Genomic DNA, 23,184 nt, shown 5'->3' on the forward strand with positions numbered 1-23,184 from the left:
TAGAGGCCCGGTGCATGAATTCATGCATGGGGGGGTCCGGCCAGCCTGGCCAGGGGGAGGGGACATGGGTGGTTGGCTGGCCTGCGTGCTGGTCAAACTCCTGGTCGAGGGGACAATTTGCATATTAGCCTTTTATTATATAGGATATACACCGAGTGGCCAGATTATTATGCGTTCAGAGATCATAATAATCTTGCCACTCAGTGTATAGAAAATCTGTACTTCCTACTTAGTTTTGCTGTGAATCTATAACTGCTCTAAAAAATAAAGTTTAATATAAAAAATGCATTCCAAGTTTTACAATTAGTGAAGAAAGTAGTTAGAAGACAAAGTATTTAGAGAGAGGTTAAGGTATGGCTAGCCAGTTGGCTGCCAAGAACTCTTATTAAGGAACATTTTTTTATTAATTTATTATGGATGGGGATCTGACTCTCAGCATTGCAGGCTCAGAAATTCATCTTAACAGGACCACACAAATGAGACTCAGAGATGCCAATTCACCCTTTCTAAACTTTTAAGAGACTGAGGCAGATATACTACAGTGCTGTGGTAGGCATAATTCTAAAAATGACTCCCTTCTACCCCCAGGATTCCTGATTATTCAAACACTAACTACATATTCATGTGAATGAACTCCGCTGATGGGACTAAGGTACTAATCTACTGACCTTAGAATAGGAAGTGTCCTGCACTATCCAAATGGGCCCATTGTAATCACATGGGCCCTTAAAAGTAGAAGAGGGAAGCATGATTAATATCAAATAAATGCCCCAGCCAGCACTCTTTCCTGTAAGAAAAACTACATGGTGAACTATAAGTTATTCTCTGATAACTGACAAAAATATCTTGACAAAGGTATACATACCTGCCAAGCAGACAAGATATTACTTTGTCTTACTAAAGTGCCCATTCCTTTGGCTAGAGCGTGGAAATACACTACCAACATCTGCCTCTCATTCCTTCTTTAAGAGGTGGTAATACAATTAATCAAGTTACAGCCAATTCTTACTCTTGCCTATAAACCAGTCTGTCTCTTCAAAATGATTTTATGTATTACATCATTCACTCTATGTTCATTTAAAACTTAACTTCAAAAAGGTAAGTAACTTTCCCCATGGAAGGGGGATAGAGTACCAGACATAAACATTATGACTATCCCCATGAACCACATAAAAACACCATTAGCTAAAACATCGACAATACATCTATTATGTTTTATCAATGAACCTAAAAAGCAGTGTAAGCCCAGCCAGTGTGGCTCAGTGGTTGAGTGTCAACCCATGAACCAGGAGGTCATGGTTTGATTCCCAATCAGGGCACATGCCTAGATTTTCCAGTAGGGGGTTGAGGTGGGTGCAGGAGGCAGCTGATTGACATTTTTCTCTCATCGTTGTTTCTCTCTCTATCCCTCTTCCTTTCTCTCTCCAAAATCACTAAAAATATATTTAAAAAACAGTGTAACTCTTATGTCAGTAAATCTCAAAAAGTGCTTCCTTTAAGTTCTTTCTAAATTTGAAACAAAAATCTGAGTATTTAAAATGATTTTTGGACTTAATAATGCCTCAGTAGATCCATAAAACTGAAAAATTTACTGGGTAATGATTACCTAATTTAGGAGAGGAGGAAAGAAAAGAAAAAAGAGAGCCTTGGAGGTGAAGAAAAAAAGTCTAATTCGAATGTAAGACTTGAAAAATAAACAGAAAAAAAGAAAGAAAAAGAAAAAGAAATTCCCTGCAACATCATCATTACCATTATTTCATAAGTATGATCACTTTGATGCTTCTTGTACTCAAATCCTCGAGTGAAACACTGCAAAAAAGAGAAAAATTAAGTTACCAAAAAGCTACTTTTTGAGACGCTTTCTTAAAGGTTAAAAGACAGTACGCTGGCCAGTGTGGCTCATGGGATGCTTCTTATAATCAACAGTGTCTTGAATCCAAAAAAATATGGTATTTGTTGTGTGACCTTGAGCAAATTACTTAACCTTCTCCTTGCTTGAGTTTCTTCTATAAAATGGAGAAACTATAATCATATTTACTTTATTGGGTTATAGTGATGATTTAAGAGGTAAGTCATGAATACTAGTGGTACCTAAAATAGTGCCTAGCACAGAGTAAGCACTTATAATTAGTATTACTATTTCCACCATCATCCACAAAATGGTTTGTTACCTTGTTCGTCACCTGCCCAAAGATCACTCTTCAATAAGACAATAAACATTGTGTCATAGGTACTATCAAAAGGAATAACTCTCCTATTCTGTTCCTGTAATCTCAATACTTAATACTACTGGCTAAAACAGTGTTAAGCATTAAGTTGATACCTCTGTGAAATATGGGCACACCTCGTTTTACTGTGCTTCATATTATTGCACTTCATAATTTTGTGTTTTTTGTTTTGTGTTTTTTTGAAGTCAAGACCCTCTACTAGCAAAAAGATTACAACTTGCTTTATTGTGAAAGTCACTTTATTATGGGGTCTAGAACCAAACCTGCAATAGCTCTGAGATATGCCTGTATTCAACAGTCTATCTCATCCATCTGCTCTGTTCCCCAACTTTTCACTGGTAAATGTATACTGGAAGATTGACTAGAACAGATTAAATAAGATATGGGCCTTCTGAGCAATCGATAGTCATCTCTGAATTTATTACATCCATAAAAAAACACCTAGGAGAGGCAGGCCTCTCCTTAATGAGATACCTGTAAGCAGAGGAAAAAGGGCGGTGGCCCACATTCTGCACACTTGATATAAGGCTCCATGAGGTAGGAGGAGCAGCCTCGGCAAGGTGGCTTATCAGAGGGATCACCTAGAACAAAAAAAATATATATATATACTAGCTTCAAAACATCTTCTGATTATCTTAAGAGCCAAGAGGGTGAAAATCTGCAAATGACTATGCTGGTAGTGAGCTATGCTGAAAGTTCATGGAAACAAGAAGAGCTCATTCTAAATAAGAAAAAAAAACAAAAATTATGTTCCTTTTTATTTCAGGGTAGCTTTGTTCCTCCCTACGAAGTACCTACTACTTTAAACAGCATCTAAGTAGATATGGCCCCTACAAAGAAATTTACAAACACTGGTTTTAGCTGGAAGTTTCATAATACCCACAACATTTTTTTCAGGGGAAAAATGCTCATCCAACACTGGCCAGGGCTTCCCCATTCTTTTTAATGGATGAATAATACTCCATCATATCAATTATCTAACCTAATGGTTCTCAACTATCCTCTAGGAAAGCATTTTGGAAATCTGAGATGCTTTTTTGTTGTCACAAGGACTAGGGAACACAACTGGCACTTAGCAGGCAGGCACCAGAGATGCCTAAGACATTCCTCCACAACAAAGAATTGGCCTGTATCTACACAACTTTCAAATGTCCCACCAGATATTCAAGTAGGTAAAAATAACCTATTCAAAATTACATGACCAAGAACCCAGTTCCATATTACATAAAACAAAATGTTTTTGAGTTTTTATATTGAATTTTCCAGAAAAGCAACTGCATGTACTACCAGAGATTTTATCTTGTTTTGTTCAGAACTTTACCAAGTTATTCAAGCTTGTGGTATTTGAGTCACCAACACATCACACATGAATCACTCATTGTGCATGTGTAGTTGTAAGATGCCGTGATTCAATATATGCGTGCAAGTATCTGACTACTTAAGTCATTTTGTCTTCTACTATAATCATGTCTAAACATATTGAGATGCATATTATTTTATTATAAATTCCATTATTTCATTATAAATTACTTCTCTTTTATTTAGCCTTTGTGTTATAGTTAGGGCATTATTGTTTTTATTTCTTTGAAATCATGGTTGTAGATACGTTGTTATCTATGTATTTAATTTCCAAAGAGTAAAAGGGGTTTTAAAAATATTATTTTTAAAAAAATCACTGGGTCACATAAGGTTGAGAACAACTAATTTACACAGTTCCCTATTGGTGGACATTTATAATAATAGTTTCCAATTATTTACTATTATAAAGAATGCTGAGATGAATGTTCTTGTATATACAACTTTTCACATTTTGTTCCTTAGGATATGTATTTTCCTAGAACTAAAACTGGTATACAGAGCATTTTGATATATATAGTCAAAGTGTCCTTCACAAAGGTACACTTTTTTATAAACTAGGAGTAGAAAACTTTTCTGTAACTTAGGAGTAGGGAAAGGCTTTTTTTTTTTTTTTATCATCATTCAAAATCCAAGGGAATAAAAGGTTAATAAATTTGAGTGCATAAACAAAGCCAACAAACAAAAAACTCTTTCTTGGCAAAAAACACCAGAAGCAAAGTAAAAAAGCTAATAAGTTGAAAATATCTGCAAATATATCATAAAGGGCTAAAATCCCTAATATTACAAAGAACTTTTAAAAATTGAGAAGGGCCCAGGCCAGTGTGGCTCTCTTGGTTGGGCATTGTCCCGTGCACTGAAAACTTGCAGGTTTGGTTCCCAGTCAAGGGCACATGCCGGGTTGCGGGGAAAAGAGTATTTCTTTTTTTCTACCAGACATTATTTCTTATAAAAGCATTACAAATGTGTTACAGGGAACCCATCTGCTTTTTAAAGAAATCCATCCAGCCCAGCCGGTGTGGCTCAGTGGTTGAGCATCAACCTATAAACCATGAGATCATGGTTGGATTCCTGGTCAAGGCACATGCCCAGGTTGTAAGTTCAGTCCCCAGTAGGAGGCATGCAGGAAGCAGCCAATCAATGTTTTCTTTCATCATTGATGTTTCTATCTCTCTTTCCCTCTTCCTTCCTCTATGAAACCAGTAATAAATAAATAAATAAATAAATAAATAAATAAATAAAAAATAAATCCATCTGCAGGTTAATCATACTACGTTTGGTCCATTTGATCTTAGTTTTCTTATAAGAACTAGGGTGATATGTTTGTGTCATATGTTCAGTGGGCAATCAATAAATATTAATTGATTTTACTTTGAGTTGATACTCTTATTCCTTTAGGATCAGATTCACAGGGCTTTGTTTAACTTCAAAGTGCTTATTTTTCCTCTTTGATCAACTTCTACTTCAGTTTGCTATTAATATTCACCTGAGACTTGTGCACACAGTACTTACTGCTAAAGGAACCCAAGCGGTCCATTCCTTAATTGGCAAAGACTGCTGCTTTGATCTTCCTCAATGCAGTGCCCCTTCGAGAAGATTTCAGAACTGGCCAACACTCACCAAAGCTTGATGACTCCCTATGAACAAACAAATTGCACATGGATCAGGAAATAATTCAAAGGGACAAGATAAAGAGAAAATAATGCAATGTACTCTACTATATCCGAGTTCTGTAACATTAAGCAAATATTTTATCTCTATAAGCCTGTTTCCCCCTCGATAAAATGGGTATGATTATAATAGTTTCTACCTCCTAGAGGTGTTGTAAGGATTAACTATCAAAATCTATATAAATTATGTACCATGGTGCCCAGCCCATAGTAAACCCTCTACAAAAGCTACATAGTCCTAATAGACAACTATTGGTTTTCTCTGCCCACATCACTCCTCTCCTTAGCCTCCTTCCTTTGGGAAACTGACTCTCAGACATTTCATATGGTTCAGTGGGGTTGCCAATTGAAATATGTCATTCTCTACCCTCACAATAGCTAAAGCAATTAGGTATTGTATTTCCTTAGAGAAATCTGAATCTAAGACATACAAGGACAGAAGGCAGCTGAAGCTCAAACATTCATTAGTCAAATACTGCTCCATGAGCTCTGGCTGGTGAGATCCTCATCTCCAAAGGTGGCCCGACTATTTTAGTTTTTTTTTTTCTCATTTCTCTATCTTTCCAATACTTTAATTTGAATGAGTTCTGTTGCTAGAAACCAAGGAATCCTATCTATTAAAACAGTGGTCAGCAAACTCATTAGTCCAACAGAGCCAAATATCAACAGTACAACGACTGAAATTTGAGAGCCAAATTTTTTAAACTTAAACTATATAGGTAGGTACATTGTTATTAACTTAATTAGGGTACTCCTAAGCTAGCCTTTGCTAAAAACTCAAGGAGCCAAAGAGCCGCATGTGGCTCGCGAGCCGTGGTTTGCCGACCACTGTATTAGAACATACATTTGTTCAGTAATTTACTCTTTGAATAAATATTCAATAGGTATGTCCAATGTACAGTTTCTTCCTAAAGGCAAAATGAAATCATATTTCACACTAAGCCAAGAAAATAGCCCAGACAGTGTAGGTCACTGGTTGAGCGTCGTCGACCCATGCACCAAGAGGTCACCAGTTCGATTCCCAGTCAGGGCACATGCCCAGGTTTCAGGCTCGATCCCCAGAATGGGGGGTGCAGGAGGCAGCCTAATGATGTTTCTCTCTCTCTCTGTTTGTTTCTCTCTCTCTCTCCCTTCCTCTCTCTCTAAAATCGGTAAAATAACATTTTTTTAAAAGTCACTGTGGAGTAAAAGTAACAACAACAAAAAAAAACACAAAACACCCACTTCCCTCCTTCTTCTATACTCTCATAGTTTTTACCTATCTCTTTTCTGGTGTTTTTCACATTCTACTTTGTGAGGATTATTTCTGCATGCATATTTCCCCAAATTTTTAGACGAAATAAAAGCAGGGACTACATCCCATACAAATTTGTATGCTTTAAAAGTACCAAGCACACAGAAAGAACCCAGTAAACACAAATGTAATAGACAAATAAATGTCTTTTTTTTTTTTGCGGTGGGCCAGGGTAGAGTAATTCTCCCTCCCTCTGCTTTAGTCTCAGGAAAAAGTTAGTCTTTCAAGAAAAATGAATTTGGCAAGGGGTATGGTATTATGCACTTGATAATACAATAATGACCAACATTTATTGACCTTCTCTCATATGCCAGCTATTGTGGTACCACTGTCCGTGGATTATTTCTTTGAACCTTCTGAGGCACGATGCTGTTTCAAAGGAAAGGAGGCCCTGAAAGATTGTCACTTGTACACTGTCTCACAGGTAGCAAACAGCGGCGCCATTTCAACAGAGGCTGAGAGAGAGAGGTTCAAGGTAAGGATGTACAAACAGTCTGATAAACACTCGATGTCATAAGCAACCATCTATAGTAATAAAAGCATAATATGCTAATTAGACAGGACGTCCTTCCAGACAGAGCTGGGGCTGTGAGGGAAGCCCGTCCTGGGTGCCAGAGGGAAGCCAGTGCCAGCAAGGGGGGGGGGGGGGGGGGAAGGCCGGCCTACTCTTGCATGAATTTCATGCATCGGGCCTCTAGTATTTCAATAAACAGAATCTTCTTTCTTCTTCTCACGAGACATTTCTGACAGTAACACCCATGAAAGGAGGAGTGCTGGCTCCAAATCAACATTTACCAAACTCAAACACGTTACGGGGAGGACGGAAGGCAAGCGAACAGCAGCATCCAGAGTGGTGCAGAGGACAGGTGCGGGCTGTGGAGCTTTGCAGACAAAGTTCAAATCCTCCCTCAGCTCCTTAGTAGCTGTAGGACCTTGGGCAGGTCATTTTACCGGAGCCTCAGTCAGCCTGAGCTGTAAACAAGGAGGCTTCAGTGCCTCCTGTAGGTGTAAGGCCTACGTGGAAACCCAATGGGAAACGTGGGTAGGGGCGTGACACACACACAGGCTGTCGTTAGCCTGGCTGCGCGCTGCGCCGCAGAGACCGGAATGCAGAGTCTGAGGCAGCGCGCAGACACCCCAGGCTCGCCGAGGGGCGGGGCCTGATGGGCCATGCCCCGCCCCGCCCTCCCCGACAGCGCGACGTGGCCGGGCGCCTCCCGCCCGCCCCCCGTGCCTCGTCTTCCCGGTCACCGGGGCCCGCACCCTGACCCCGACCCCCCCATCGCACCTCGCGGTCCTCACCTCCTTTTCGTCCCGCTAGAGGGGCTCGAGCCCGCCGCCGCCGTCCCGCAGCGCCCCGCGCCTCACCTCGCCGAGTCCCCCTCCTCCCCGCCGAGGAGCAGCCAGCCACGTGCGCGCCCTGGGCTGCGCGCTCGCTCCCGAGCGGCGCAAGCGCGAGCTCGCCCCGCCCCCTCGCGGCCCGCCGTCTCCGCCCCTTTCCCTCCGGGGCCTCCGCGTGCTGCGCGCCGTTGCCACGCTCTCGGCCGGCGCCCGGGCCTCTCCGCGAGCCCGCTGCTGCCCTCTGGCAGAGGCCTGGGAGGACGCGGGTGAGCCGCTTGCCTGGCTTTGGAGTCCGACCAGTAATCCCTTTTCCCGGGAGGTGCGTTGCGCGTCACCCGAGGCTCGCCGGGGCGAACTGACGATTGATCCCCTCCGGAGTGCCCTCCTCCGTGAGGCGGGCCGGGCGGCACTGCCCTGCTTTTGCGTTTTTAACATTCTCACCCCTGTTGCAGCAGAGGAAACTGAGGCTACGGGGACTCCGCGGCCGCCTCCGGAATCCGGGTGTTGGAGTGCTGCTCATGGATTTTCCAGACTGAATGGTGTAAGGGGTGTGCAGGGTACGTTTTATTCCGATGCTTCTGGACAGTCGACGTTATCTCCTTTGGAGAGAACCAGCCCCTCCTTTGGGCTTCAGAGGCCCAGACTGAGGCGCAATGGTGAGAGGATGTGGTGGTCCACTCTGATGTCAATCTTGAGGGCTAGGTATGTCCTAACTCTTATTACTGCTAATTCTTATAATAGCTACCCTATGTCGAGTATGTATTGCATGCCAGGCCTTGTACAAAGGCGGTTACCTGCATGGGCTCATTTAATCTTCCAAAACAACGTTGTGAGAGGCACTATTCTTTTCCCCATTTTCCAGGTGAAGACATTTAGACTCTGGTTTATAAATAATTTGGGATCGCACAGCTACAAAGGGTTGGCCAAGGAGATTCAAACCGTGGTCTATCTTAACCATTAGGCTGGTACATCTATTTAGAAGTTTGTCTTTCATAAATTTGCCTAACCTGTTTTAGAAGTCATTTACATGGCCTATGAGGCTTTTTTAATTCATTTTTTAGTATGTAAGAGACAAGTTCATTGTAAAAAAAATAAATAAAAAATCAGAAAATTCACATGAGCAAAAAGAATGTGAAAAGCAGCTCTTGAGCCCTAACCAGTTTGGCTCAGTGGATAGAGCGTCGGCCTGCGGACTGAAGGGTCCCAGGTTCGATTCCGGTCAAGGGCATGTACCTTGGTTGCGGGCACATCCCCAGTAGGGGGTGTGCAGGAGGTGGCTGATTGATGTTTCTCTCTCATCAATGTTTCTAACTATCCCTCTCCCTTCCTCTCTGTAAAAAATCAATAAAATATATTTAAAAAAAAGAAAAGCAGGTCTTGAATGTTAAACAGTTAACATTTTGCTATATACTTTGCAGACATTTTCCTGTGCATCAATAAATATAGAGTCGTTTTACATTTGTTGTATCCTGAAATATTTAATGAGCAGACATTGTTCTGGGTGCTAGAAATTCAGCAGTGAACAAAATAAAGTCTGCCTCTTATAATAGTGGGTGAGGATGACAATAAGCAATCTATATAATAAAAGCCTAATATGCTAAGTGTCCGGTCAGCCGTACAACCAATCCAAGTGTGATATGCTAATGATATGCTAAGGCTGCTCAACCACTTATTATGACGTGCACTGACCACTAGGGGGCAGACGCTCCGACCTATAGGTTAGCTTGCTGCTGGGATCTGGCCGATCGGGACTGAGCTAGACAAGCCGGACACACTCTGGAGCCCTCCCGTGGTCCCTCCTCAGCTGGCCAGCTTCCCACGTCCCTCCCCAGCCCTGATCGTGCACTGGAGGGGTCCCTCGGCCTGGCCTGCGCCCTCTCACAATCTGGGACCCCTTGGGGGATATTGGAGAACTGGTTTCGACCCAATCCCTCAGACCAGGCCAAGGGACCCCACTGGTGCAAGAATTCATGCACTGGGCTTCTAGTAACAGAATATATTGCTAAATAAAGATAATGCCCAGTGATGTGTCAAGTTTTATAGGGGGACAAAATCAGGATAAAGGGCTAGGAAGGATGTGGGGAATGCTCTTTTAGATAGGATAAACAAAGAAGGCCTCTTAGGGAAGAGCACATAGGTAGAAATCTAATCATTAAATGAGGGAGGCAGCTATGTGGATTTATAGAGGGAATCTATTCTAGGAGAAGAAAAATGGCAATTGGCAATGGCCCTAAGATAGGGGCTTGGTTGGCATGTTGAAGAAGAAGCAAGGAGACCATATGGCTGGAGCACACCAAATTAGAGAAATAAGGTGGGGACATAGGCAGAAGCCCGATCATGTATCATCTGACTTTGGATTTGGTTGGACTTTATTGGACATGATAGAATACAATGGAAGGGTTGAAAGCCCAGAAGTAATCAGATTTGCTTTAAAAGGATTTCTCTGGAAGCGGTGTGGAGAATAGATGGTGGAAACATTAAAAATGCCCTTTAAAGCATGAATTGCCCTTTTACACAGCAATTGTTCAACAGATAGTTTATTAACATTGGTATTTCACCTATACCTTTACAACCGCTCTCACATTCTCCACAAAGAGGAGATAGGGTCCAACACTTAGGACTTACCTTCATGTCTTTTTCACCTCAACTGGCTAGGGCCGTGGTCAGCAAACCGCGGCTCTCGAGCCACGTGCGGCTCTTTGGCCCCTTGAGTGTGGCTCTTCCACAAAATTCCACAGCCTTGGGCGAGTCTATTTCTGAAGAAGTGGCGTTAGAAGAAGTTTAAGTTTAAAAAATTTGGCTCGCAAAAGAAATTTCAGCCGTTGTACTGTTGATATTTGGCTCTGTTGACTAATGAGTTTGCCGACCACTGGGCTAGGGCATATATCCAGATCTGGACATCATGGTTGTCAACAACTTGAATATGAATTATTAATGTACAGTTGTGGAAAAATAGTCCCACATAATACTGGGATCTATTCATTAAAAACATTGCATTTAAACACCCGAAAATTACCCTTCCTCTTTGATTGATGTTAGGCCCTCATTAGAATTCTAAGCCCCCGTTTAGACATTGTGCTTAAGAAAGATATGGAGAAATGGAAATGCACAGTGAGAACGATAGCACTGATAAGGAACAGAGATTTGGAGGAAAATAAAAGTTCTTTTTCAAATCTGTGTTTTGTACTAACCTGAGTGAAAATGACAAATATGAGTTTAGAGCTCAGAGGAGAGGCCAGGACTAAAATTGTATAATTGTGTTAGAATTGTTTCTTTGGATATGTGTCTTCTTTAGACAGAGCTTGAGCACAGACACTGTGTCTTTTCTTCTTTGTAACCTCAGTGCCCAGAAGTGCATCCTGGACGAATATTTGTGAAATGAGCGAGTAAAGGCAAAGGTATGGATGAAGTCACTCAGGCAAAATGTATAAGGTAAACAGAGAAGATATCCCATCTTTGCTTTCACTGGAGGTTCAAGCACCTGAACATGGCTTACAAGTAGGGTGACTGTAAGTTCCAATTTGCTCAGGACAGTCCTGGTTTACTCCTACTATTGTCCCCATATAATTAGTGATATTGTCTCATTTCACTCTCAGAAGTGTCTCAGTTTGTACAATAAATTATATGGTCACTGTTTGAAGGGTCAGGGTTAGGGGTTTAGGGGCTAGGGTTAAGGTTAGGGTTAGGTGTCTCAGTTTGTACAATAAATTATATGGTCTTCCTATTTCTGTGTCATCACTGCCCCATCTCACATTTCATTCTCCAGCCGGACGGAAGCACCTCAGCTTTCTCTTATGCACTCTGTTCCTTCCAGGCTTCCTTTGCCAAGGTACCTCCACTTCAACTTAAACATCACTTCCTCAGGAACGCCTCTCCTGGCCCCAAGTCTGAGTTAAGTAGACCCTTTACGTGCTTCCAGTGCAGCTTGTATTTAACCTGGCATAGCAGAGAGAACTGTCTTGTTCCCCTCACTAAACGTGTATAAAGGAATCTGAAAAAACAAACACCTTTTATCCTTTTTAAGTTGAAATTTAATAATATTCAAGATTAGTTCATGTTGGGCTAATATTGTGGAAAACTGAACTTTAGGACTTAGCACATTCTCCAAGCCCTTTTACTCGTAACTAATTTAGGAAATTGACTTTGAAACCCAACAAGGAAAATTGTATCATACTGTCAGGCTCTGTGATGTGACTGCCATTGACTAAGTCCAGAATATCCCAACAACTCTTCAATGACTAAGCTTCAGTGATTGGAATCAAAAGTGTAGTTTCTGAGCTTCCCTTCCTCCCTATGCAAATGATTCTCTACCATTTTTAGTACTAACTATGGCCAGAGTGCTGAAAGACTTTATAAACTTTATTTCATCTAATGTTCTTCCTATAAACTGAGGTGGCTTTTTGTGTTTTATTTGTTGTTGTTGATAATCCTCACTGATTTTTAGAGAGAGTGGAAGGGAGGGAGGAGGGGGGAGAGAAAGAAAGAGAGAGACACATCCATCGTTAGTCTCCCGCACGCATCCCTATCAGTGTGCCCTTGATCAGGAATCAACCCCTCCACCCTTTGGTGCATGAGCTGATGCTCTAACCAAAGAGAAACACCTGCCAGAGCTGAGGTGGCTCTTTATAGTTTTGTATACAAAGAGATAAAAACAGAAAGTCTAAAAGTCTAGCTATGCCTTCTAGGTTTCAACTTCCTCCCCTTTAAACTCTGAGATATACCCAGTCAATGTAAATTAGCCAGAGATTCCGGTCCTGGGGCCGAGCCCTTTGCCAATTACAAAGGCTCTTTCAAGTCACGGAGTCTTTCTGTGATGCACTCAGTAGAGAGGGCTTCACCCCACAAAAGGCCTGAGCCTCCAGGATGTAAGTTCTCAAGGCCTAATTCAGGATTGGTTCCTCCTTAGCCTCTGTCACTGCCTCTTGCATCAGGAGCATTGCCATCCTTCCTGCCCACACCCCCCATCACTCTATGCCTCTCTGTCTTTGTCTCTTTGTGGCCACCCTAGTCAAAAGAATTAGAGAATCCTTTTCCTTCCAGGAGGTCCCTAAAGTGCTTATTTAATTTGATCCACCCAAACTATGACCAGTCTGCAGGGGAAGGGTTGAGACACCTCTGCTAATTTACCTAAAGAAATGTAAGGTTTACCTATAGCCATCTCTCCACACAGTGAGACCTGGCTGGGGATGCTTCTGCATAAGTAGGAGGGTCCTAAAGATCTCGAAGGTGAACCAGAGGGGGAAATTTTTTCTGCACAAGAGCCCTGCTGCAACCTACTTTACAGATAAGGAAAAATGGGTCTCAAAGAGGTAAAATCCCTTACACGATAAATATATCCTTCGGTGGCCCTAACTGGTTTGGCTCAGTGGATAGAGCATTGGCTTGCAGACTCAAGGGTCCCAGGTTCGATTCTGGTCAAGGGCATGTACCTTGGTTGCGGGCACATACCCAGTAGGGGGTGTGCAGGAGGCAGCTGATCGATGTTTCTAACTCTCTACCCTTCTCCCTTTCTCTCTGTAAAAAATTAATAAAATATATTTTAAAAAACACCAAAAAAAAAAAAAAAACCACAACTATATCCTTCGGTGAAGATTTAAAAAAAAAAAAAAAAGTTGTTCTAGGTTAGATTGGCTAGTGCTCAGCATTAGAATTTTGTCATTATTTAAATCAGTAATTGTCAACTAGAAATAGGTAGGTTTCCAGAACAGAACACCAAGCAATGTTATTAGGTAGCACAACTAGAATTAAAACCATAGCTGTCCAGAGATGCCTGTGGAAATCGCCCTGACACACTGAGGCTGAGTTCCCTGGGCCTGCTCGAAGAATAGGTATTGCTTAGGGCTAGGCTTGGCTCTTCAGGGCTCGGCCCCGCCCTTCTGGACTGGCTACAGCTGTTTGGGTCTGGGCTCAGCTTTTCTGGGAGATGTTCTGCCCTTTGGAAGTGGTTTTGCTGTCCTGGTGTGGGATCAGGTCTTCGGGGCTAGGCTCAACTCTTAGGAACTAGTTGTCAGCCCTTTGGGACTAGATTTGCCTCTTAGACCTTGTCTGGGGTATTCCAGGTTAGGTCCATTAAAATCAAATTGAGCCGGAACTGGTTTGGCTCAGTGGATAGAGCGTCGGCCTGCAGACTGGAAAGGTCCCAGGTTCGATTCCGGTCAAGGGCATGTACCTTGGTTGAGGGCACATCCCCAGTAGGGAGTGTGCAGGAGGCAGCTGATCGATGTTTCTGACTCTCTATCCCTCTCCCTTCCTCTCTGTAAAAAAATCAATAAAATATGTTTTTTTAAAAATCAAATTGACCCAGGTTATGGGGAAGCCCCTGTCTCCACAAGATTGCCTTACAGGAAAAGACCCTTGAGTGAGCATACTTGTCCTAGGAGACATAGGTTGAAAGGGCAGCTGACTCTCAAGGAAGAAGTGCTTGTGGAAATCACCCTGACACACTGAGGCTGGGTTCCTTGGGCCTGCTGGGAGAATAGGTATTACTTAGGGGCTAGGCTTAGCTCTTTGGGGCTAGGCCCCATCCTTCGGGATTGGGTTCGGCTCTTTGGGGCTAGAAAAGAAGAAGCAGATCTGTCCAAGTGTAACTAATAAACTTCCTCTGACTAGTTAAAAAGGAAGTTAGCAGGAATCAAGATTTACATAATGCTATGGCCATTACACAGAGTTTTCATGAATTTAAACCTTTGCTACCCCATTTCTTCTGCCTCTTCCTATCTCACTGACTGCTTTTTTTTTTTTAATATATCACTTTTTTTAATTTTTAAAAAAATATTTTTATTGATTTCATTGAGGAAGGGAGAGGGAGAGAGTGAGATAGAAACATCAATGATGTGAGAGAATGACTAATCGGCTGCCTCCTGCACTCTCCGCACTGGGGACCGAGCCCGCAACCCAGGCATGTGCCCCTGACTGGAACTGAACCAGGGAACCTTCAGTCAGCAGGCCAGCACTCTATCCACTGAGCCAAACCGGGTAGGGCTCACTAACTGCTTTTGATCTACAAAAAGTGCAGGATATCAGTGTCATGATTCACCAGGCTTTGAGTAGAATCCAAAAAGTTAGGAAAACTAGAAATGTATTGTTGCTGTGTAACTTCCGTTTATCGGAAAACTTTAAAATGCCTACTTAGCAGCCTAGCTACATACTTTTCAGCCTACTATACAGGCCTCCACCTTTTGACTGCCAAACAGGCTCCGAAAATATTTTGCATCATTCAATGACAGGCAGTTTATATTCTTTGCAACCAACAGGTGCCTAATGTTTGAATTGTGATTTGTAATGAACCTGACACAGTTTAATATAATTTAAAAAGCATGACTTTAAAACTTTCCTTAATTTGAATCCTGTCACCAGCTTTTACTACCTTTAAGAATTTAAGCAAGTTATTATCTGTGCCTCTTTTCTCATATGTAAAATGAAAAATAGAATACTTAATAAGAGTTTTATGATGATGTGTATATAGTACCTAATTCATGGTGGTAGACAGATCCTATATAATAAAAGGGTAATATGCAAATTGACCCTAAAGGCCGAACGACTGGGAACAACAGGTCACTATGACGTGCACTGACCACCAGGGGGCAGACACTCAACGCAGGAGCTGCCCCCTGGTGGTCCGTTTGCTCCCACAGGGGGAGCTCAGCTCAGCCACAAGCTGGGCTGACAGCTGCGAGCACAGCAGCGGTGGCGGGAGCCTCTCCCGCCTCCTCGGCAGTGCTAAGGATGTATGCCTGCAGCTTAGGCCCAATCCAAGGCCTAAGCCGGAAGGTGGATATCCCCCAAGGGAGCGGGTCCAAGGGAGCGGGCCTAAGCCGGCAGGTGGACATCCCCCGAGGGGTCCCGGACTCTAGTAAATTATAATGGCAATTTTAATTCTATAAATGCTCCATGAAATAACCCTGGGGCTTGTTTAGGAGTTGTTCTAGATTGTGGGTTGTGGGTTTGTTCACCAGTTGGGGCTTGTACAGGAGGCACCATCAATGTTTCTCTCTCCCCTTTCCTCTCTCTAAAATCAATAAACATATCCAGAACAGAACATGAAGCAATGAAACAGAATTTCTTTTGCTCCCTGCTTCTTTAGTACTTTTTCCACTGCAAAACTATTAGAGTGGGCCCTGGCCAGTATGGCTCACTTGGTTGGGCACCCTCCTGTGCACTGAAGGGTTGCTGGTTCAATTCCTGGTTGGGGCATATGCCCAGGTTGTGGGCTGGGGATATGTCAGAGGCAGCCGATTGATGTTACACTCTCACATTGATGTTTCTCTCTTCCCCTCTCCCTTCCTGTCTATCTATGATAATAAAAGCGTAATATGCTAACCACAGATAATATGCTAATTAGACCAGATGTCCCTCCAGACATCCTTCCAGATGACCTTCTGGACAAAGCTGCAGTGGTGGGGGGCTGAGGCAGCTTGAATGAATTTTGTGCATCGGGCCTCTAGTAAACGGTAAAAATGCATCGGGCCTCTAGTAAACAGTAAAAATCAATGAAACAAAACAAAAAAGTAAGGGAGTGTACATTATCTGACAGGTCATGGGGCAAATGCATAGTTGTAATCAAGGACAATTAATCCTGACTTACCTTGAATGCAGAACAAACTCAGGAGCTCTGTCCCATTTAATTAATGTAAATAGTGAACAGACTTATGTATTATGATCAATTAACTATAAGACTGTTCCTCACAGTACAGAGCAAGTTCTTTAACTATTATAATCAAAACTAACAAGGTTAATCTGATGCATATTTAATGATATGTGTAATTGTTGTGCTGCATGATAATTAGACCTTAAATGCTAAGCTATTTACATAAATTACTGTAATTGGTTATTTTTACACTGCCAAACACATTTTCTGGTGTTTGCTCACTTTATTACTTTTCTAGAATCTATAATCATGGCAAGGACAACAGTTTTCTCTGAAACCTTTTTCTATTTAATCACCTGTTCACATACACAGATAAAACTATTGTTAAGCACACTTCACTACTACCTATTCTGTGCTAACAGTTCCCAGTCTGGGGTGTGGTGAAGGGAGAAACTTTGAGTGAAGGGTTTCCAGTGAATCAGCTCAAGTGAAGCAGCTCAAGCTAAGCTGCTCAAATGAAGTAGCAAAGTAGCCTATATTACAGGTCTAGTGTTGCCAAGTGTTACAGCTCTAATGTTGCAGTTCAAGCTTTACAGTGGCAAGCTGGGGAAATGCAGCAGAAAGTGCACTCCATCCTAACAGAGGGGAGGCTGGCTTATATAGAAGGAAGTTCTTGTCTCTGTCCCTGATTGGTCCATTTCTATGCAAATGAGGACTCCAATGTCACACAGTTTTGTTCCAAATTGCACTGTTCTGTTTGGCCTGCTCACACATTCTGTTTGGCCAGCTCACACAGTCTGGTTGGTTGTTGTGGAGCTGCTCTGATTGGTTAGTAACTTATGCAAATGAGGATGTGGCTGCACAGCTCCATTGGACGGGAAGGTCTTAGTCCCATTGGTCCAAATACAATACCAGGAGTTTCTTTATGAAGTGAGGGCAGGAGCACAGTGCAGGAAGCTTGGCAGCTCAGTCTGTGGCAGTGATGGTGAACCTATGACACGCGTGTCAGCACTGACACGCGTAGCCATTTCTGATGACACACGGCCGCTGAGGCGGCCGCATGCCGAGGATGAAACATTTACTGCTCCTGAGGATGAAACATTTGTGATATAATGTTTTTTCCTCAAAGTGACATGCTACCCGAGTTATGCTCAGTTTTTTGGCGAAGTTTGACACACCAAGCTCAAAAGGTTGCCCATCACTGGTCTATGGCTTTCCCCTGACATGCAGTATGTGTGAGAGCCTTCTGTAATCAGTGGCTGTTAGATTCTGGTTATGAATTTGGGCCCAATTAATCACAAGGAGCCTTTGTTGGCAGATATTCTTTCTCCGGGTTCGCACTCTTCAAAATGGCACTGCAGGGTTCTCCTCCCTACTTGGTACTGAAAATAGCCACTGCTCAAAGCTCTGTGTATATATTTTCTTATTTTAGACCTTAAAAACCTTTTAAGGAAGGTATTGTTACTCCCATTTTTCTGATGTAGAAACTGATGGCCATAGAGGGTGAGCAGGTAGCATAGTAGAGATTCAAACTTCTACTCCCAACCTCTAACCACACTTTATACAATCTTAGAAGGTAACGGATCCCAGCAGAGATATGTAACATTTTTTAAGGAAAATCAAATGGCTCCTGAGAAATACAGAATATTACATCAGTGCCTCCTTATCTGTGGTTTTGCTTTCCATGGTTTCAGTTACCAGTGATCAATCATGGCCTGAACATATTACATGGAAAATTCCAGAAATAAACAGTTCATGTTTTAAATTGCATGCCATAATGAAAGCTTGCCCCATATCCTCTGTCCCTCCTGGGACATGAATCATCCGTTTGTCCAGCTTATCCCAGGTTGGGATGGGGAGGAGAGAGACATCACATTGACATAACTTTTATTACAGTGTATTGTTATAATTGTTCTATTTTATTACTAGTTGTTGTTAACCTCTTACTGTACATAATCTATAAATTAAAATTTGTCATAGGTATGCATGTATAGGAAAAAACGTAGTGTATATATAGGGTTTGGTACTGTCTTCGGTTTCAGGCATCCACTGAGGGTCTTGGAACACATCTTACATGGATAAAAGAGACTACTATAGTACTGAATACTAATCCTTTGTGAAACATGTTGCAGTCTACAATGTATTTCTAATGTAATATTCCTTAATATGCAAATATACCCATAAATAAGCAACTGTCTGGCTCTGAAGCTTTGCGAGTCCCATTGCCTCCAAGAATCTATTTTCATATTGCCTTCTATGGCTGCATTTAAAAAGCTATTGACAGGTACGTCTAAAAATCCCACAAAACAGAACTAACAACATGATACATGTCAGCAACAACGTAACATTGAAAAAAAATTTCTATCCACAGTTGGTTGAATCTGTGGATGTAGAACCCACAGATTCAGAGGGCCTACTGTATAGTCAGGAATACAATACTGTACAACTCAATTTAAAAAAAACACTAATCACCCAGTAGAAAAAAAAAGGGAGAGGTTATAAGCAAGCAAGAGAAAACTTGAAGCAAATAAATACATGGAAAGATGCTCAACTTCACTTATTATTGGGTGACTGGCAAGTCAGGTCACTGAATAAGGGAAAATGCACATAACAACAACAACAATATACTACATGCTTTATAGCCATCAGATTGGCAAAAATTTTAGTCTGAGATTTCCAAGTTAGGGTGTGGCATAATAGAGACTCTCTTTACCGCTGGGGCATTGGAAAACAATATGCGTTTAGCAAAGTTGAACAATGAAGTCTACTCCTTGGCATATGTCCTAGACATAAACATGTCTAAGAAAATTTATTGTAGAAGAAATAAGTTAAATTGCTATGATATTATTGTGTTGTATATAGCTTATGTCTTAAAAGTCAGTGTCTCTTCTGTTGAATATTTGATTCTTCTAGAGGGCAGTTAGAACTTTACCCTGTAGTCTGCACTATTTATTCATTTTTGGTGCAGTAAGGAGCAGTAGTGACCTGAATAAATGCTAAAGGAGTCTTCTGGGTATCATCTTATTTTGGGGAGACCCTGACACTATATCTCTGAACATGTCTTTCTCCATCCTATTTTAAGTTTTAGAAAATAACTTAAAATAGGACAAAATTCGGCTGTTGTGAATTGGGGCACTTATAGCCATCATTTAGGGCACATATAACTTCTTTCTCATTTGTTATTTTTGCCCACTGCTTTTTTCAGAGGATGAAGTTGGCAACTCCAGCCACTGGGTGGCGCAAATTCACAAGAGTTTGGTGAAAGTTGGTAAATAACAGCTCAAAGTGCACTAGTTGTTTCACTGTAGCATGTGAAGCAGGCTTAGGTAGGAGAAAAAAGGCTTTGGGGGCTGAAACTTAAGTATAGACATGGATCTAAATCCTCTGGGAGTGAAAATTAAGGGAAATTTTTAGTATTGGGTGACTGGCAAGTCAGGTCACTGAATAAGGGAAAGAAAAAGAAGGAAAGGAAAAGTGTTAGAATACAGAGCAAAAAGAGAAAGATGAGATAAAGAAATATGAGAGAAGCCCAGGCTGGGTGGCTCAGTTGGCTGAAGCATCATTTCGTACACCAAAAGTTGGCAAATTCGATCCCCAGTCAGTGCATGCAGGAGGCAACTGATGGATGTGTCTTTCTCTCCCTTCCTCTCTAAAGTCAATAAAACGTATCTTCGGGTAAGGATTAAAAAATAAAAATTAAAAATAAAACATTTAAAATATCAAAGGGAAAAGCATGTAAATCTAGAGAGATGAATTCAAGTGTTACCAACAATTACAGGATGGCCTTTCATTGATTTGCATCCACCTGGTTAACCAATAGCAGCTTTGATGTAAAATAAAAGTTACTTCATTTTCTCCTAGAAAGTCAGGTATGATATCCTCAGCTATCCATTTAGTAGTATGATGTTACCAACATTTTCTGAATATCTACTATGAACATAGTGCTTTGTTGGCTACAGAGTAATATAGAGATATACAAATGTAGATGTAGAGACTACACTACAACCTTCAAGGATACAAACTAGGAAGTATACGTAAAAAGATAAATGGCAACTAAAGGCAACATGGGGGCCATTGTATGATCTCTAAAATGAAATCCTTTCTGAGAGTGGGAGAGGAGGTGTGGAGGATCAGAGTGTGAGGGGAGGAGGAGCCATAAGACTGTCAACCTGTGCAGGACAAAAAAAAAAAAAAAAAGGGGGTTCCTAGCCCCTAGCCATAAGTACATATAGCAAGTCTTCCTTGGAAAATGGCTAGTTCTGGACATACACGTAGGAAAAGTGCTCTAGGTCAGAATCTGCTGGAAGGTGTTTAAAGAGGCTCAAAACCAAGATGGGAGTAGGGGAAGAACCATTAGGGCTAGCGCCACCTTTTAAGCCTCTCTGTGATAAGTAACCTCTTGCACTAGCCTGGGTGTACAGAAAAGAAGGGACCCTAATGGCCTAGTCCTCAGTCATGTTGATTTTTCGAGAACACAGGTGTATCTACAAAATGAAGAAATGGCAAAACATACAAAATTGTATATTTTTTAAGTTTATATTGAATAAGTCGTGCTTTAACACACATACACATACAATTATTTTTTTTTAAATATATTTTATTGATTTTTTACAGAGAGGAAGGGAGAGGGATAGAGAGTTACAAACATCGATGAGAGAGAAACATCGATCAGCTGCCTCCTGCACACTCCCCACCGGGGATGTGCCCGAAACCAAGGTACATGCCCTTGACCAGAATCGAACCTGGGACCCTTGAGTCCGAAGGCCGACGTTCTATCCACTGAGCCAAACCGGTCAGGGCACACATACAATTATTAATGTCATTCAGCAATACCTTCAAAAGTTTAAATTGGGAATTTCTGTTCATGTGCCTTCTCTGCCCTAAGCAACTTCCTACCATAATCTTTGCATCTATCAAAAAGTATTGGGGTGCCCTGGCTGGTGTGGCTCAGTTGGTTAGGGTTGTGGGTTCAATTCCCGGTCAGGGCACATACCCAGGTTTTGGGTTCAGTCCCCAGTCAGTGCATGTCCAGGAGGCAACTCATCAATGTATGTATCTTTTTCATATTGCTCTTTCTCTCCTTCTCTCACTCTTCCGCCCTCCCTCTTCCTTTTGCTCTCCCTCTCCCTCTCTGTTCCACTCTCTCCAGAATCAATGAAAAACATATCCTCTGGTGAGGATTAAAAAAGTATTTGGGTGATTTAGACCCTTAGAAAAGGTGGAATGACTTCCAGTCCTTTCTAAGACTTGACTGGAATATAGCAGTAATATGCTAGCCAAAACAGAGATGGCAACTTTAAAATGGTATGAAGAGTATGATGTTATTTGTGTAACGTGTCTTTTTATGTATAAGGATATATATATTTATAATGTCTATAAAGAGGTACATCAAAGTACTAACAGTGCTTATCTTTAGGAGGAAGGATTAGTTATAATATTTTTACTTTTAGATTTTCCAGTATTTTCTAAACATTGTTGTAATGAGAATGTACTTAATAATTGAAAAACAAAAGGTGGTAACTTAATAAGAAAGAATTTGAAATAAAAATCTTGCCAACTAGTCACTTCCCAGAGGAATAATTGGCACTCCACCCAAAGAGTGTTTTATCAAGTTGAGACTATAGCCTACTCTATAGTGGTGACAGGGAGAATTGTGTCCTGCTGTGAAGTGATCTGCAGACTGAGGTGCCCATCCCAAGCTCCCCTCCCTTCTGCTATTTTTCTCATCCATTTCTTAGTTTTCAAAGATCTCCACTGTTAAGAGAATATGGGATTCTAAATGATTACCGATTAGGGAGTCAGAAAATCCTCAGAGGGACCTTGCTTTGTCAGGGGAAACAGGTTGTCTCTAAAGCAAAATAAATTATTTTGATCCCATCAGTGAATTTCTTTAAAGAAAGTCACTATAAACGTTATTCAAATTATACTCTCGCAGAAGCATTAATGGATGCAGACTTTGCCCCATGTTTTATCTCCTGATAAGTCTCATGTTTCTGGATTAAAGGACATCTGTGGTGGATGAGGCTGGGAGGGTGGGGATGAATGTAGGTATCAATTCTAGACCAAGACCTTCTAAGTATAGAATGCTTCTAATCATCCTCCTTCATGGTCTTGGGAAGGAACAAGTTTTGTTTTTCCTATTTCATGGTCATACTGAACCATAGGTGGCAGGATAAACTGGAGGTGATGTGAATCAGTGGAAGGGTGCAAATCATATACTCATTTATCCAAGTGCAAGCCCCACTGCTCTGTTGTCTTCACCTGCTATGTTTTCAAGGCTCGATGGAACTTTAGGATGCCTAGAGGGTTTCTAGAGCTTCCTTGAAAACTACCATCATCCATGCTTTATTTCTGTTCCATCTCTTCCAGACTTGGCTTGAATATTAACTCAGGGTTTATAGTAAGTTTTGAGAATCATTATTTTTTGGACAATACTTGAAGTAAAAGAAAATTACAATTAGTATATGGTTTTTATCAGAGAACTAAGAAAATAATTATTTAGAAACAGGCATATTTCACCACAACAAAATGGAATGGTTTCAGCCTTTTATAAAAAAGGCAGGATAACAGTTTTATCTGCCCCCACCATTCCCTTTTTACCTAAATACTGCTTTAGCATAATCTCTTTCCACTTTCTTACCAAACTCTTACTTAAGCAGGTCAGACTTGACTTATAGCTGTACCTCTTTGAGAAAGATCATGATAATC

At 41.5% G+C, this 23,184-nt stretch overlaps 2 protein-coding genes across 3 annotated transcripts in view; one reads left to right on the forward strand and one right to left on the reverse strand.

Moving 5' to 3' along the window:
* TADA2A (transcriptional adaptor 2A) overlaps positions 1 to 7,981 on the reverse strand; it is a 41,348-nt gene extending 33,367 nt beyond the window's left edge. For both annotated transcript variants that reach the window (XM_054709828.1, XM_054709827.1), the window contains exons 1-4: positions 7,851 to 7,981; positions 5,097 to 5,221; positions 2,703 to 2,809; positions 1,750 to 1,809 (exon numbers count right to left, since the gene is read on the reverse strand). In XM_054709828.1, coding sequence (XP_054565803.1) covers positions 1,750 to 1,809; positions 2,703 to 2,809; positions 5,097 to 5,121 — 192 coding nt within the window. In that variant the 5' untranslated portion in view covers positions 5,122 to 5,221; positions 7,851 to 7,981. The remainder of the gene's footprint in view (positions 1 to 1,749; positions 1,810 to 2,702; positions 2,810 to 5,096; positions 5,222 to 7,850) is intronic.
* On the forward strand, positions 6,856 to 11,605 carry LOC129147416 (serine/arginine repetitive matrix protein 1-like). The gene is made up of 3 exons (XM_054709406.1): positions 6,856 to 7,023; positions 7,870 to 8,591; positions 11,233 to 11,605. Exons 1-3 carry the CDS (start codon positions 6,856 to 6,858, stop codon positions 11,264 to 11,266), a joined length of 924 nt encoding a protein of 307 aa, XP_054565381.1. The 3' UTR covers positions 11,267 to 11,605.
* The last annotated feature ends 11,579 nt before the right edge of the window (positions 11,606 to 23,184 follow it).

The sequence above is a fragment of the Eptesicus fuscus genome, chromosome 20, assembly GCF_027574615.1.
Source record: "Eptesicus fuscus isolate TK198812 chromosome 20, DD_ASM_mEF_20220401, whole genome shotgun sequence".
Lineage (NCBI taxonomy): Eukaryota > Metazoa > Chordata > Mammalia > Chiroptera > Vespertilionidae > Eptesicus > Eptesicus fuscus.

Excerpts from the sequence above, each read along its gene's own strand:
- LOC129147416 (XM_054709406.1), top strand. The coding sequence starts at position 6,856 with ATGCCAGCTATTGTGGTACCACTGTCCGTGGATTATTTCTTTGAACCT. Across the intron at positions 7,024-7,869 it reads CTGAGAGAGAGAGGTTCAAG|AGGGGCTCGAGCCCGCCGCC; the intron begins GTAAGGATGTAC and ends TCGTCCCGCTAG. Across the intron at positions 8,592-11,232 it reads ATGTCAATCTTGAGGGCTAG|TGCCCAGAAGTGCATCCTGG; the intron begins GTATGTCCTAAC and ends TTGTAACCTCAG.